Raw genomic sequence first — 16,938 nt, forward strand, 5'->3', positions numbered from 1 at the left:
TTGTTATGAGACCTGTACTCTTGGTTATTTCCGAATAGTATATTGGGAGGATATTGGTGAAAGGATGGATGAAACAAGCATAACATTCATACATTGAGATTGTGGACTTTGATCCTCATAATCTGAGATTATAACATCATTCATCATTGTGCATTTTTATATGCGATGTATATATTGTGTTTATTATGCGTGTCTGCCTGGATGTGATATTCCGTGTAATTCCACACCGTCAATGAGTAACATTCATTAGATGTTTTACTCTCTTTTCTTTCTGTTTGTCTTCTATTCACATTTTGTTCAGATTGATCATTCTGTCAGGATTCTAAGTTACCGCTTTTCGATGTCCTAATAGGGGGCATGGAGGATTGAGGGAAACGGTTATACCTACACAAGCCCTTGTGCTTTTTGATTAGTGTACCTGTGTAGGGTATTTATTTTCCGAGTAGTTTTATTTGGGCGACGATTAGGATTCCGCCTTGTACTTCGTACCAACATTTCATGATATTCTAATGAAGTATGATTCAAAGTTATATTGAGTTATACTTTTATTACATTTAGCTAATGATGTTTTTTATTTTCCGCATTGTATGTTATTTAAAATGATGTTCCGAAAATGAGCAAGATTTTTTTGGAGTAATTTTCGGGGCGTTAGAAGTCACATGTTTGTTCTTAACAATACGAATGCATGAATAATATGTATGTTCTTAATCATGTGAATGCAATGCACATGTAATATGTACATTCTTAACCATGCGGTAAAAAACACTGTCCGTGCAAATGCACGGGTAACTTGCTAGTTTTCATAAAAAAAAAATGGTTTAATATATGTTCATAAAAAAATTACATTGTGGCTCTACCAATCATTATCTATATGTATTACTCTTATTAGATTAATGCTGATTAATATATGAGTTAGGGGTGTAATATTTAGATTTTTTTTAGTGCAATTCAAAAATCAAATAAGTCATAATTTAGTTGAATTAATATTGAATTTATATGTAGGAAATAAACTAAACCTATCTACAATTTGATTATTTTTTTATTCAACTTCAGGTTAAATTGTACTTTATAATGTATTGATTGTTTATTTCAATTACCATTTTAGCTAACAAATTAATATTTAGACTCTAAAACTTAGATCACATTTCTTTTTGTAATTGCATAACACAAATCAATTCATATGAAATAATGATAATAACCGATATGATTTTTCCTTTAATCATTTATGTTATATGAAATAATAAATTTAAAAAAAATATGGTTCATAAATACAAATAAAACTACTCTTAAATAGTTCCTTAAAAAAAACATCACAAAATTGAAATAAAATACATTTTTTCGATTCAAATTAACTCGATTCCACCCATTTTATAGTTTAAATCGGAATCCCTTCCACTCATAGTTCATTCTTTAAGAGATATTAAACACTAATTTAAAATCAAATGAGAAAGAGTTTAGAATAAAGTCAACTTCCTATTACAGCTTATGAAGTAAGTACTCTCTGTCAAAATCACTTTTTCTTTGACACATCTCCTCTCACCACTCTTCTACTTTCTTTCATTTTCTTCATCCAAGATCACATTTTTCTTTGACCCTTTTCCTCTTTATATCCAATTCCACCATCAATTGCATGATTTCATTCGCGTTTGTCTGAGATCATAGATCTTTCTGTCAGTGGTTGATCGGAGCAGATGTCGCCGTCAAATGTGTTGCAGAACAACGGCGGCGGTGGCGGTGGTAATGGGTTGAATCATATTGAGCATCAGGTTTCAAAGCTTGATACTCTTGCTGGTGTAGCCATCAAGTATGGTGTTGAGGTACAACTTTCACTGTTCCTTCTTTCTTTTTTTAGCTGAAAAAATGTTTTTTTTTAATTATTGGAGTTTTCAGGGGTTTCTGTTTAAAAAAAAAACTATTTTTTGTCTACCCGTTTTTAATAAGCATTAGTTGATTCGGAAACTTCGAAAACTTTGATGTTTCTGGCACCACAATTGTGGATTCAGATTTAAAACTTTAGTGTTTAGTTTAAATGGATTTAGCTGCATATGAACAAGTTGAAGATTTTTTTTGTTATGTTGTGCTTTTCAAAGTTCCTTAGTTTTTGAACTCATGGAAGTTATGTGTATTTTGTTTTGTTGCTGTGTTTTCTGTTTTGTATTTTTTTCCCCTTTACCATCAAGCTGATCTGAAGAACCATTTAGAGCCTTTCCCCAAATGTTTCATAATGCCAATTCCAAAGAACATTTATGTATATAGATGATTCTAGATTGTTCAAACTAGTAAATCAATGATTCATAGTTTTATACTTTGAGCTCCATTCTCCACCTTTAGGGTGTTCTATGTGATGATTGGAATGATTGTTGATTGGTTATAGGAATGAAGTGTATTGAGTTTTCAGTAGTTGATTAATTGTTTTGTGGAAGAGAGGATGGGAAAATGGGAACAAAGAACTTATTTTCAAGCATTTTCTGATTATTCTTAATTTACATTTGTCAAATATTTAATTAATTATGTTTTACCAACTACTTAATAGTAGACACAATGCATTCTCTTAGATATGCGGATGCCACTATAGGAGAGGGATGCTTTTTTTGTAATGTGGAAAATCACATATGCTAATGAAAACACATATGCTAATTTACGTATGTCTCGCGTTGAATTGCGAGCTAAGAGTTGTTATAGAGAACCAGAGAACACGTTGATTCACAACTGAAATAAATACCAAAAGTTCATATTACCTGGCATGTAAACTATAAATGTACTCTATTTTTTTACATTACTGTGTATAGTATTGTATTACTGTTATAGATGGGTTTTGGTGTCAATGCCCCATCTTTGTTATTTCAACAATGAGGCTGATCCTGGAAATTTTATTTCAAAGAATGCTTGTATTATTGCTTCATGGGCTCTGATAACATGATACTAAGACCTTGCAATGAAAATTCCGTGTAAATGATACAGGTAGCTGACATCAAAAGGATGAATGGGTTAGCCTCGGATCTTCAAATGTTTGCCGTGAAGACATTGAGAATTCCATTACCAGGACGACATCCACCATCTCCCATTCCAACTCAGTCTAACGGACATGCCAAGCAAGGGTACTACTATACTCATTTCCTTTTAATTTTCCCTTGTCATGGTGCAAAACTTTAAAATCTTTTTCCAAGGAAGCTTTTGCAATGCCCTCTATGGTATGTTTTACAATCCATATGCAAAGTTGGTATTGTATCATGTAGTGTGTCATACACTCACTTCCACATACCACTTTTTTTAGAGTTTGACAGCAGCTCTATTTCTAACTTGGGATTACAAGTGCTTAGTTATCAGCCTATGTGTGCTGCTACTTTCTTTTTACTGCAGCTCACTTTATATGTTTTGACTTGATCTTTTTGTACTAATATTGATTTAGTTTACTTTAGGTGTAAATTTAATATGCTCATTCTAATATTCCTTTTTTAGTTGCCTATTAGGTGCTCTTCATATATTACAATAGATTACAGAAGAGAAAATGTAATAGCTTGTGGTTTGCAGATTGCATGGCTTCACTTACCAGTTTCTTGAATTTAAACTGTGCTGGGTTACAGAAACTCTTTTTTAATTGAAACTTGTTGCAGAGATGATAGTTTTGGAAGGAGATCCCTACCAAGAAGTAAAGCTGGCATGAAGGAACCTCTTCAGTCCTCAAGACCGAAAGCACCTAAACCGGAGCTTTCTCCAGCTATGACCATTTTACAGAAATACTATGGACTCAGATCTTCGAAGTTTACAGATACATTTGAAGGAACTGAAATGGCAGCTTATACATCTGCAAGTTCAGATCATTCTAGTGATGAATGGCTTCCAAAAGCCTCACCAATTTCGGACTTTCCGTCAGATCACTACCCCAAGTCAACAAATCTAGTGTATGATCTACTGACTGGGAACAATGAAGTGTCGGAGGATGTGCCTCTTTCAGAAATTGGAGATGTAGGAAGCGAGAAGTCTGATGAGAAGTCTGTCCGTAGACGTCAGAAAGCTGAAGTTGATGGTGGAGATGGTTCACCTGAAAGGATCTTGAAAGAAGGAAATAGTAGTGGCGGTTCAAATGGCTTTTCTTCAACTGGAAAACCATTATCTGGGAGGACAAAATCAGCGAGTCGTGCAGTGCTGTTTCCTGAATCAGAATCAGGATGGTTAGATTCTATTGCAGTGGGTTTGGGAGAATCTATATTGACCAATGGGTTTTCTGGAGTGCGCAAATCATCAAGTGCGATGAGCCTAAGGGACCAGGAGAGGAACAATTCAGCAACAGTGTGGCCACCAAGATGGAGTTTGAAACCAGACTTGCAAGCAGCCATTGGCAAACCTATCTTTGATGGCTTACCTATCCCGACAACTTCCCGCAGGGGCAAAACTGCCCTTGATTAGTTCATACTCATTCCTTTGGAGCAAACTATTTTTGGCATCACACAAATATATATTGGAACTAGAAGCAACTCTTTTGGGAAAGTAAGCTTCAGCAGAGTTAAAAAAAGAAAGAAATTACTTGGTTAGGATATTTATTCCAGGCATAGAAGACCTACAAAGGAGTCCAATGACCACTAAAAACAGCTGCTGCAACATAAGCAGCTGAGGTGAAAGTGCATGAAAAAGGTGTTTTTTTTCTTCTTCAGATTACCAGCAAGGGAAAGTCATTGTGTTCAGTGCTTAATTTTCTCATGCTATTATTATCTTTTATACATTGTGTATGTATTTATGAACTTTTATACTGGAATACCATTAACATTGTGCAAACCATGTTCCATGGGCATTCTTTACTGGCTTTACGTTTTGTATTACTTAATAACATAAATACTTCAATCCTCATTTGACTGATGCTGGTTTAAGGTCACAACCATCTGATTCTGATTCCCATTTGGGACTTTTCTAAATTCAAACAATGATGGCATTCTTCACCAAATCATAAATCATAGTGTAAGTGATTTTTTGACATAAACATGCTTCCACAAGACCACAAGACAAGTAAACAGAGTTGTTTAATAGGCCATTTTTGTAAGGTAGAAGCCATGCCTAACAATGATTTGTAGTTTTGTTACACAACTAAATTCAGTGAAGGATTAGTTCCCCTCTTCTATTACATGACTGAATCACATTCCCAACACGTTAAAAAAGATGACACTTAAAATTGAGGAATCATGTGACTCCAATTATTAGATAATGATTTACCAGAGTACAATTATTTTTAATAAAATAATAATACATGCTCTCAATTTTTAGAAATTATTTTCTAGTGACAAATAATACATCAGATTCTATTTGAGTGGCCTATGACAATTTGGTTATCATTCATTAAGAATGAGATTACAAGAAATATAACAAGAAAAGGGTAAACATATATTAACTTTAAAAACTTTATAAAAAAGTGACGACTGAGTACACCATGCTTCCGTTTAGTAAGGTTTAAGAATGATAGATATGCACAACTTTATCCCTACAAGTATAGAGTCTATTTTCAAGATTTAAACATGTGATCTCATGACCACTACATTTTAATTCTAGCAATAGCCAAGTCATTAATACTACTTTCAAGGGAAATATTATGATTCATGCCAACCATGTCGAACACCAAGAAAATAGGCTAAATTGTGCACTTCAAATAAATGTAAAATTATTCAGAAGTGGTTCTGCAACATTAATTAAACTGGACTCTACATATAAATACTCCAAAATTGTCAACAATCTATAACATAGCTAACAGATTTGACCTCTCAACTTCACTACAATGCTATCAATTCCCGCAGAGAAAACAGTCTTGTTTATCTGAGTTTTTGGACATGGTGGTGGTGGGGGTTAAAAGTTATTAAACTTACCACCTGTTTTTAGGTGGTTTCACTTTATAAATACGAACTATCCAATTCTGGGTAGTGAAGGCCTCTTCCAAGTACTCAAGCTTTATGTCTTTGTTTCCAATTTCCACTCCTCTAGCGCGATCATACCTGTCATTCAAAGATACACGTAATTATAAGTAGAAAGCATACACACAATATCAAAAACATTACAACCAGCCAAATTCAAAACTTCATTCAGGCTGATTAGTGTCTTCAGACAAAAGTTGTGGATATCCACTTGCAGAAAAATTTATTTTCCATGAATTCCTAAGGGTAGGTCAACAATAATGTTGGAATTGATATGATGATGAAATATGAATTGCGGAAGAAACATGTCTCAATTTAATTGCCCACTAACCTGAGTAGTATCAGGATATCCTAAACTAAAGTATAATAGGCTAATAAGCAGTCCTTACTTCACCCTTAGATGAATAAATTATCCAATAAGAATAATGAGAAACTTATCTAGATGCTAACATACACATGATTACATAAATAATATGGGGTCCCTGCTAGTCACTTCTAAATTTTGTGGTGTACCATTGTTGATATAATACCAATGATGAGGAGGGCTATGGAACTTACCCAGGCGGTTTGCCGTACTCTGTTGTCATCTCCCCAAACCGATAATAGGAGAGCTTGTACCTAATAATCATAGACAAAAAAAATATAATTAACTCACCATGTATCGATTCATCATGTATCGATTCATCATGTACCTTTACATATAATAGAGATATCAGTACTTAGTGTTAATCATCATTCAAGTCCTGAGCACCATGCATTTTTCTATTTTATTAAAAAAGAACATAGCACTTCATACACACTGCAGAAGCACTAGGTAAAGTCGGATATCCCCGTCATAGAATTAGATCCAAGGACCGTGTAAGAATTCCAAGCTAGTAAAACTTGAACACCCCCTAAGGGGAAGGTCCAACTTTACTACATTGTTAGTCAATAAACATCCCCTCAAATTTAGTCCATCTTATGCTAAACCCAGAACAGACTTGTAGGCATAGCATATAGACTTGTTTGGACATAAACAATAATTCAAAAGACCAAGCTCAACTAGTACCAAGATACTTACATAAGACAGTTCAACATCTTAGGAGCTGCACCCTTATCCACACGATATTCTCCATTGACAAGGTAATCAGGTTCCTTTATAACAGGAAAGACTCCACCACCAATTCTCACCATCCACAGAAATCTACACAAAAGTTATGAATATCTTAACACAAAATGTCTGAATCTTGTTAGCAAGGAAGAAAGAGAAATGATTATTCAAACATAATAACAGAAATGTCAATATTCAGGACGTGATCAACAAGAGAATGTTTACATCTTTATAAATGAAGATTTTTTCTTTAAGATATAAATGAAGAGCAGATAAATCCAATGATGTGCTATCAGGCCTCATTCTAACCAGTTAATCAATAGAAACCTACTACATATATTAAAAAATAGATGTAAAAGCAAAATATATTACTTCAACGGACTTACTTATTAATATCATCAGCAGAATAACCAGTAACACCACCAAACACAACTAATACATAGTCAACATCAAGCGATCTCATTATGTCATAAGCCTCATCCTCATAAGATGACATTGCACGCCCAACAGTTGCTATGTGTGTATTGTTCCAGGTGTTATTGTCAACAATAACAGTTCTGTTTCCCATGGCAGTGATTTGATAACCATAATCCCACCATGACATCACCTTGGCATCTGGTGGAGTATTCTGGCGGAGCCAAAAGTAGGCCTCACGATAATCATCAAAGATGACTCTGTTGCCATTGGCACCCCTTGCAGCCAAGACAATTGAGGGAGACGAGTAAGCCTCTGACGTGACCCAGGTACAGTGAATAGCATATCTACTGAGCAGATAGAAAGCACCAAGAAGTAACACAATGGCACCATTCTTTTGTAAAGGCTGGGAATTATCAACTAAACCCTGCATGTATGTAATCATACACTATTAATGTTGTCACATCACAATAATTCAAATGAAACTGTTTATCACACAAAATAAGTGACAAAGCACCATTGTGAAATTGTAAAACAATAATTAAGATTCTAGCTGGCAAAAGATGATCAATTAATTTAAAAACTATTGCAATTGTCATGAAAGGGCATAGCAATTACCATAGACACTATCATCATTACTGATTACTGGCTTGAGTAATTATACAGTCAAAATATCAGGCAAGAATCAATTCATTTTCCTGAAGTTTCTGAAATAGAGCAATACATCCTCTTGAAAATGAAATAGGGCTGGATGTTATTCAACGATAGCCACACTATTCATTGGAGATGGAAATGATTGTTTTTTAAATGAGAGAAAGAGAGGAAAAATTGACCGCATTAAATTCAACTCGACCAAATAAACTTTTTTCTCAGGTAGAGTTCTTTTTAAAAAAAATCTAACCTTAGAAGAAGCTTTTGTGGTACTAGTTCCTTTACTAGAACCACTTTGAACAGCTTGGCTTTTGGCCCTCACCAGCCGAGTCAAATTCTTCACAGTGGCAGAAACCGCAATAGCACTAATGAGGCATACAGCAGGGGTAGCAACAAGAATTAATCGGACCATAACACCGGCAAAATACATGCTTGTAAGACCATACATAACAACAAAGATTGTGGCATCTGACAAGCGCTTGAAGCAAAAATAGAGCCCAGCGGGGAAAAGGAACATTAAGATATGGAAATCAAACATGAATGATGACCAAGCCGTTGGCTGATGCTCAGAGACAGATGCAATAATTGGAATGTGATCCTTAGCATAAGTTGGATCAAGCAAGGAGTAAAACCTTCCTGTCCATGGAGATATAAAACCAGTTGCTGTGCCTATTCCCAAAGCAATAGCTCCAACACTAACAGCACCAGTCACGGTGATCCTCAAAAATGCTTGAAACAACTTTGTATCACTGAGCAAATGCTTTACCCAGTCCAAGAAGAAAAAAAACTGAAAAACAATCTAAGTTAGAGCCACAAAGAAGACTTGCATGCAAGATTCATCAACCAAGTGTATAGATGCACCAATATAGTAGCATCTACGATGAACAACACATAACAATATTTTGCAATAAGAAAATTCAATACACAACACTGCAAAGGATAGATAAAATCAATATTAATGAAAAGGGCAACAATGCATTGATGGAAAAGCTAGTAGTTTTAGTGATTTCAGATTAAATCACACAACTTACAAGGGACAGAGTTCTTTTAAAAAACTCTCCCAGCAAGATTTTTATTATTTTGAACACAGAATAATAAAGGTTTAGTCATCGATAACTTACTAGTAATTAATAATTAATAATAGAGTAAGAGACTTGTTAGAAAATACTCAACCATTTTTTTATTTTTAAAAAAACAATTCAATGAGGTGATAAACAGAAAATGCAACCTGCAGCAAGAAAAACACGCCCATAGCAGCCATATGCTCTCCAGACTGCACGTGCTGGAACCCCACAAACCTTATCTGCATGGCAAGCAACATTCCCAGCACATACATGCAATTGTATGCAACATAGAGTCTCATGGAGTACCTCCCCGTGACCAACAGCACCAGCACATAAAGTGGAACCAAGTTAATGATAAAAACATAACCACCCCATGCTGAAACCATGTAGAAATACCCAAATGCCGATGCCAACGACCATGACAGTGACCCGGTGTTCACCGCCTTGACAAACAAGTAAAAGGTCAACAACAAAGCAAAAATAGCAACTCCTTCATTATCATAGGATCCAGCAACAGACCTGCAGTATGTTCAGAATAGGTTACTTTGGGGAATACTTAGTATTTTCTCAAAAGATATCTCAATAAATGAATTATTGCACAAAGCTAGAGTACTTTTATTTAATGGGAGAGGAGGCCCTGTTTGTTTGGGATCCTTTAATATGATTTTCAAAAGAAACATTTTTGGGAGAAGCTATAAAGTTCAGCTCATCCTAAAAGCTGAATCAATTTTTTCCCTTCATTTTGATGTTTCAGTAAACAGCTTACTTAAGCACATACTAAATTAGTTATTTTGAAATAAGCTAAAAAAAATTATTTTCATAATCTTCTCTGATAAGCTTATTGAGATAAGCTATTTTAGTTTATTTTTATGAGATGCTCTCACCTCTCATAAGCCAAATGTATAATCTCTTCCAAACACTCCCTAAATACTGGTGATTTTTAATCCAAAAAAGACTTTTTTAAAGAAAAAAATCATGAACAAGTCCCTTTATAGATTATAACCACAATTAATTCACATAATAATCCTAATTAGATATCATAATTAACAATGCATCGACCAACTGCACATAACATTGATTAACCACATACCTAGAAATGTAACCAGGGCAAATCGCAATCAATGCTGCAGCAACAAGACCAGCACCGGAATCCCAAAGTTCCTTGCCAAAAAAGTAAGCAACAATTGTGGTATTCGAGGCGAAAAATGGCGCGGTGAGGACGCAAACCTCGCGAATATGAACAACAAATCGGAGAAAATGGAGCACACGGTATATAACTGCAGCGGTTACCATAAGACCAGGGTAAAGGGTCCCACCAATGATTCTTCCAAGAGGGTACCAGCTTTCAGGATCAAACCAGTTCCAGAAATCGCTGAAGCCGTTTCGAACAAGGTAAAGGGTAGTTCGGTAATTGAAGTAAGGGTCGAATTCATGGATCATGGATTCATAACGGAGAACGCTGAAGAGGCGCGTGATGAAAGCGAGGATGTAGATGAGAGTGAGGATTGTGACACGGAGAAGAAGTTCTTGTTGTTTGGTTTTGAGTTTGAGAGAGAGAGAGAGATTGTGGAGTAGATCTGGAACCATTGTTGATGATGTTGGTATTGTTGGAATTGAGAGATTGATTAGAGGATTTTCATGGAGAATGTTAAAACCCTAGTGAGAGAAATGAGAGTGATGGATCTGGTGGATTTGTGGAGTTTTGAAGAGAAGGATCAATGGGAGGATTTCGAAGTGAAATTCCAATTTGCATGTTCCAAATTTAGCTTTAAATTTTTGAAGTGAGTATAATATTATAAGAGAATAATATAGGTCACAGGATAAAGTTCTTTTTAGTATGATATATATCTTATTTAATTATTTTTTATAAATATATTTTTAAAATTAAAATAGTATATATGTTATACTTTTATCGGCTAAAGAAGATAAATTATATATTGATATGATGAGATATTTTATTATCATATTATAAAGATGAGAAGGAAGACTTACTTTAACATTAAGTAAAAAACTTATTCCACATTCTAGTAATCTATTATTAAAAAATTCAATAAATTAAGATGTGAAGTACATTTTTCTATTTATAAGGAAAATATTACTTCATCTTCCATAAAAGACATGTATTAATTTTTTTATTTAAAGAATTAAAAATGATAAATAATATAATAACAATATATTAAAATCATTACATATTTTTTTTCTTTCTCAAACAAATGATCAAAACTGACGTATAAGAACCATTATGACATTAAAAATATACGTTTATTGAAAGCTATCCAAATTTAATGACGTTGGAGTGATGCATAATAATTGTATTCAGTAACAAGTCCATAAGACCCAAATAGAAATAGGTTATCGGGAATCGTGATTACAAGGAGTTACAATTGCAACAAGAAAAATAAACATAGTTGATATTAAAAATTAAAATATTCCATTTCCAAATATTGCACTTTTTAAGCTTCAAAATTAAAATACATTGATATTAAGAAATAAAATAAAACATATTCAATCTCATTTTAATGCATGTATATATTTCAGATTCAGATAAAGTAAGTGAGGTTATTGATTTTAATTAAAAATAAAGAGAAAAATAAAAGAGCATGATTTTGATTAATGGTAAGTCATAAGTGAGTCGTGTGAAGAAAAATACTTTTAATTCCCCAAAACTTTACACGAACTGAAGGGTAATATTGTGCATGAACTCTAAAAAACCAATCCACGTAAAGAAAAAACCCAAATATACGACAGCAAACAGTATCATTGAGATTCGATGTACCCAGTTCAGTACAAGCTTGAGTTGTTTTATTTTTCTGGGCTTCTCAGTTGTAATAATTTTTACAGGCTTTTCTTTGTCATATTTTGGGCCTTTGTAAGGTACAAATGGATTAGACATGATCATTATCTTGGCCCTTTAGATAGAGAGTAATGCAATTCATGCGTTTTCATATTGATAGGAGTCTCACATTTGGTAGCGTAACAAACACAATATGATACTTAAGCCATAAAACTATCCTACCTAATAGACTAGCTTTTTAGATTGGGCTCTCTAGTCTACCAAACACAGAGTGTAGATATCTAATGCCACCACACACATTCCCATAACTATAACCATCCAGTACTAACATATAACACAATTGTTACATTATTTTTCAACCCCTGCAGAAACATCAATTTGAACTTGTTCCAAATTCACTGCAAAAAAATACATGTTTACAAAAGAACTGGAGCTGAAAGGGATTGTATCAAACTTCCCGGAGATATAAATCATCTTCAATTATTTTACCTCTTATGGTTTGTTAAGGAAAACTAGTCCATTGTTATCTATGGGAATCAAGTTTTTAGAACTTGTTATGGCCAATAATGACAAAAATGAATTTTGATAAAATTAAATGAAACCAAACTATTCCACTAAGCCCCTCTGCTTGAAAACATCTAGCATGGCAGCTCCAATTTTAGCAGGTGACTCCACAACTGTGACCCCAGCTTCCCTGAGAGTTTTGATTTTGTCTTGTGCTGTACCCTTGCCACCAGACACAATAGCTGCACAAGCAAATTAAAGGGTCCAAGATCAAATGCAGGATTTAAGAATAACCATAAATATTGGTAAAAACATAAAATTCAAACCCTGCAGTATATACAAACAGGGAACAAAATAAGCTCAAGAAGCATGGGAACTAATTCATCATGACAAGCATCATGCTGAATGAGATTTTCTATTAGATACCATCAGTTCCAAAAAAAGGTATATGAAGTAAAGTCTTACCTCCAGCATGACCCATACGGCGGCCAGGGGGAGCAGTTAATCCAGCGATAAATGCAACAACAGGCTTCTCGGTCCCGCTTTCCTGTATCCATAGAATCGATTAAATGTGAGCATATGATAACTTCTTGTCCATCAAAAGAAAAGGACACATCTATAATGCACAATACACAGGCCTTTTGCTCACTGGTAATACACTACAGCCTAAGCCAATACATGAGTCTGAGGCTATGAGCACTGAAAAAGCACATTCAAATTTTCCTTTATATAGAGATGTCACATACAATTTAGATGCCTTCGGAACCACATTGCTTATATGACTAACTTTATCCATCCAAACACAAATACAGATTGATATCTAGAAGACAACCTCCCACACTTTGAAATTAAAGTTTACCACATCATGATCATATATAAACCAAAATCATTCAAATTTCAAATCAATAGCTTTTAGACCAAATGGCAGCAGACTTGAGATGAGGGTTTTTGTTATAGAAGAGAGGAACATATTCAAAGATAATGAATGGCCCATACATCTTGAGCCAGGCATGGTGATGTGCATATGTGCATTATGGAGAATAGACTTAAGCACATCACAAGTTGATGGGATGCTTAAAAAAACAGATATACATAAGTTAGAGTAATTGGAAAAGAATAAGAAATCAGAAAGTTATACTCATAGCATTATGTTAATACTTCCCCAGAATTATAATTATAAGGTAAGAAACATATTAGACAAGTTTGGTGGTGGTTGTGGTGCTCCTTCCTCACAACTCACAAGACAGACATATCATAATTTTTCAAACAATGATAACTAATAAAAGACAGAAATTAATGCCACAATAATTAGAAATGAACCTTAATTAGTGCAGCAGCATCCTCTTCAGCAGTTCCTCCGATTTCTCCTATTAGAATGATACCTGAATTACACAAATAAACAGTAATGATTAAGGACCTTATCCCATTAATCCTACAGGAAACTGTTCATAAAGCAAAGAAACTACTTAAAGAAGACACCACCCTCAGTTCAGTCGATAAACAGAACTTGTGGTATTATACATGACATAAAATATGGCGATGTACCTTCTGTCTGAGGATCTACTAGGAACTTCTGAAGACAGTCGACAAAGTTTGTTCCATTAAATGGATCTCCTCCTATACCCACACAAGTGGATTGTCCAAGGCCAACAGCAGTGGTTTGAAAAACCTGAATAGTTAAATATGAATACATGGTTTGGTAACCATAATTAATATATGCATAAAAAAAACTTGATGTATGGAAGTTGTGGTTTTCTTTTAAATCATTAAACAGGAGAAAATTGTTCCAACAAAAATTGATTATTGTGCTTCAATTTAGCTGTGACAGTAACCAAGACAGAAGATAATATGACAACAAGCATATAAGATTTACAAGAGTATGCAGTCACAGTGGAAAAGCATTATCTTCCACTTAAGAAAAGTTTCATAACATAGAAAGAACTAACTCCACTACAACATGTCAATAGTTTCCTTGACATATCAACAAGACATCATTGCTCATAAAAAAACTCAATTTGAACAAATGATCTCATCACCGATACACACAAGTTAATATTGCACTACCACGGCAAAATAAATAGTCTTCCCAACATCAAAAGAAGGACTCACCGCTTCATATGTCAAGGTACCAGAACGAGAAACAATTCCAATACGTCCTGGTTTATGAATGTAACCTGGCATGATTCCAATTTTACATTCCCCGGGCTTGATGATACCAGGGCAGTTTGGTCCTATCAGGCGAGTTTTGGACTGGCTGTTAATTGCAGCTTTAACGCGTACCTAACATAGAAAAATGTTAACTTCAGCAACATTCATATCAGCATTCAGCAGCTAGCAGAGAGCCAATATTAAACTACACTGGTTATGCTGTTATGGGCTAGAGTTGTTTGTCATCATTATTCCCAAATCCAAACAGAAAGTATCGCAGAGGACATGGTATTTATCCATTTTCTCAAAAGCAGTAAACAAAAATCAAAGGTGACAATCTAATCTTTGGGATCTTAAATGAATAGACAGACTAATGCGGTAATGCCAAACCAAGAAGAGCTAAATCATCAGAATGAAAACCTTTTTGAATGCTACAAGATAAAACTATTTCATAAAATGAAAAGAAACGCCACAAAATTCTACATCCCACAAACAAAACTGACATATTATAAGATATTAATTTACAATGCCAAATTTATTAAACAAGAACAAAAGCATTTCCCCACTAGATAAGGCCAAGTATATGGATCAAGTGACGTCAAACTTATTAAAACAGCAACAAAAGCATTTTGCAACTAACTAACTCCTTTTGAAAGTTTAACTTTCTACCTCTAACTGCTGGTCTGTCCTGCATCTAATCAACTTTTCTTGCTGTCTAAGGGCTTTTATTGGCCTTCTCCTCATTGCTAAACCACCTTAGGCAAGGTTCTAACATATTGCTAGGACAAACTTATGAGTTGTTTTTTGAGATCCTGTGATGTTGTTCTCCAATGAAAGATATATGTGTAAATAGTTGTAAGATATGTCATATTTTCATTGATGAACATTGAAGAACTGTGACACGCGTCATATAAATAAAAGTGGGGGACAACATCACAAATACCAAGAGAATAGCACTTCATGTTTTGTCCAAAAAACTACCCAATGGAAGTTTAAGGGAATAAACAAGAAAACAACATCCAAGCTTTTTCCCACCACGTGGATCAAACAACACCACATGTTCTATCATAAATCATGTCTATAAACAAACCGTTGACCTCTAAATCCTTCTTAATAGTTACACTTATAATTTTTCTTGGTCTCCCTCGCCTCTAGCGATTGGACCACCCTCCAATCCTCTAACCAAACCACCCAATGTGAGATTATACCATTTTTCTGCAAAAGGTGTTACAATTGTTTCAAATTGTGGAGCACAACACCTGATGCAGCCGCAATATTGTGGTTTCGATGACTGTAGCAACCGCATCTCATCGCAATTGCGTTGTGTTACCGGATCACAATGGTATGGCCACATTGGGCCGCAATGACCAAGTCGCAGTGATCACAGCCACAATTTAATACATTGATTCCTAATTGTATCATGCCTATATTGTAGGGAAAAAGTTGACAGATTATAAGATTATAATTGAGAATGCCAAATATAATAATAATTAAAAAACAAAGACAAAATGTTAACAGGAAAAGTGAGAAAGGACCATGTCATGCTGAGGAATTCCTTCAGTGATGCAGACAATAAGATCCAACTCAGCTTCCAAAGCCTCCAAGATAGCAGCAGCAGCAAAAGGTGGAGGAACATAGATAACAGAAGCATTGGCCTTAGTATCAGCCTTAGCTTCAGCAACACTGTTAAACACTGGAAGCCCTAAGTGTTCCGTTCCACCTTTCTTCGGAGTCACACCTCCAACCTATTCATTCAAAATCCATCAATCAAACATGATAACAATTCATCAACAACGAAAACTAGATCGAATCATGAGAGAGAGAAGAGTATCGTATTACCATATTGGTTCCGTATTCGATTGCTTGTTCGGTGTGGAAGGTGCCGTTTTTGCCGGTGATGCCTTGACAGATCACGCGAGTGGTCTTATCAACGAAAACAGCGGGGGAGGATGGCGCCGCCGTGAAGTGACGGATGTTGTGGCGGCGCGATGCGATGGATGAGATCAATTTGGTTACGGCTTGGCGAGCCATTGTTGGATTCAGATGAAAATGCGAACGCTGCTACTGATTGATCAAAAGTGCAAAACTATACCTCCTTTTTTTCAAAGGAATAATTAAATTATTTTATTATTATTTTGCGTTTTGTTTAGGTCAATAGGATCCACTTTCGGTTCAGAAATGTCATTGGCCCAAAAGAGTTGGGCTTTCAGATTATTGAATTGGACTCTTTACTAATAAAATCACCACTCTATCCAACCTTTAGCAATATGATGTTGGTCTAATAATGTAAAATTAAATTTGATTCATGTGAGTAACACTGGTTAAAAGAGACAATCATACACTCTTAAGGAGTTCGGTTCTTTACTCATGGGAGGGTAT

The 16,938-nt window shown here is 34.8% G+C and overlaps 3 protein-coding genes across 5 annotated transcripts; 1 reads left to right on the plus strand and 2 right to left on the minus strand.

The window, feature by feature from the left end:
- On the plus strand, nucleotides 1,484–4,817 carry LOC109343108. 2 transcript variants are annotated; one of them, XM_019581247.1, is made up of 3 exons: nucleotides 1,484–1,817; nucleotides 2,962–3,098; nucleotides 3,585–4,817. In XM_019581247.1, exons 1-3 carry the CDS (start codon nucleotides 1,692–1,694, stop codon nucleotides 4,405–4,407), a joined length of 1,086 nt encoding a protein of 361 aa, XP_019436792.1. In that variant the 5' UTR covers nucleotides 1,484–1,691; the 3' UTR covers nucleotides 4,408–4,817. The 2 variants fall into 2 exon arrangements, with proteins under 2 accessions (XP_019436792.1, XP_019436793.1); XM_019581248.1 differs by having other exon boundaries at nucleotides 1,486–1,817; nucleotides 3,615–4,817.
- On the minus strand, nucleotides 5,612–10,861 carry LOC109343107 (dolichyl-diphosphooligosaccharide--protein glycosyltransferase subunit STT3B-like). Of its 2 annotated transcripts, XM_019581246.1 has the most exons (8): nucleotides 10,751–10,858; nucleotides 10,204–10,707; nucleotides 9,278–9,632; nucleotides 8,300–8,836; nucleotides 7,371–7,825; nucleotides 6,955–7,077; nucleotides 6,453–6,512; nucleotides 5,846–5,975 (listed from the first exon to the last, which is right to left on the minus strand). In XM_019581246.1, the coding sequence occupies exons 2-8, from the start codon at nucleotides 10,698–10,700 to the stop codon at nucleotides 5,846–5,848; spliced, it is 2,157 nt and encodes a 718-aa protein (XP_019436791.1). In that variant the 5' UTR covers nucleotides 10,701–10,707; nucleotides 10,751–10,858. The 2 variants fall into 2 exon arrangements, with proteins under 2 accessions (XP_019436790.1, XP_019436791.1); XM_019581245.1 differs by having other exon boundaries at nucleotides 5,612–5,975; nucleotides 10,204–10,861.
- On the minus strand, nucleotides 12,217–16,677 carry LOC109343110 (succinate--CoA ligase [ADP-forming] subunit alpha, mitochondrial). Its single transcript, XM_019581249.1, has 7 exons — nucleotides 16,399–16,677; nucleotides 16,095–16,304; nucleotides 14,521–14,691; nucleotides 13,957–14,080; nucleotides 13,732–13,793; nucleotides 12,877–12,958; nucleotides 12,217–12,653 (listed from the first exon to the last, which is right to left on the minus strand). Exons 1-7 carry the CDS (start codon nucleotides 16,588–16,590, stop codon nucleotides 12,514–12,516), a joined length of 981 nt encoding a protein of 326 aa, XP_019436794.1. The 5' UTR covers nucleotides 16,591–16,677; the 3' UTR covers nucleotides 12,217–12,513.

This window comes from Lupinus angustifolius, chromosome LG03 (assembly GCF_001865875.1).
Source record: "Lupinus angustifolius cultivar Tanjil chromosome LG03, LupAngTanjil_v1.0, whole genome shotgun sequence".
Lineage (NCBI taxonomy): Eukaryota > Viridiplantae > Streptophyta > Magnoliopsida > Fabales > Fabaceae > Lupinus > Lupinus angustifolius.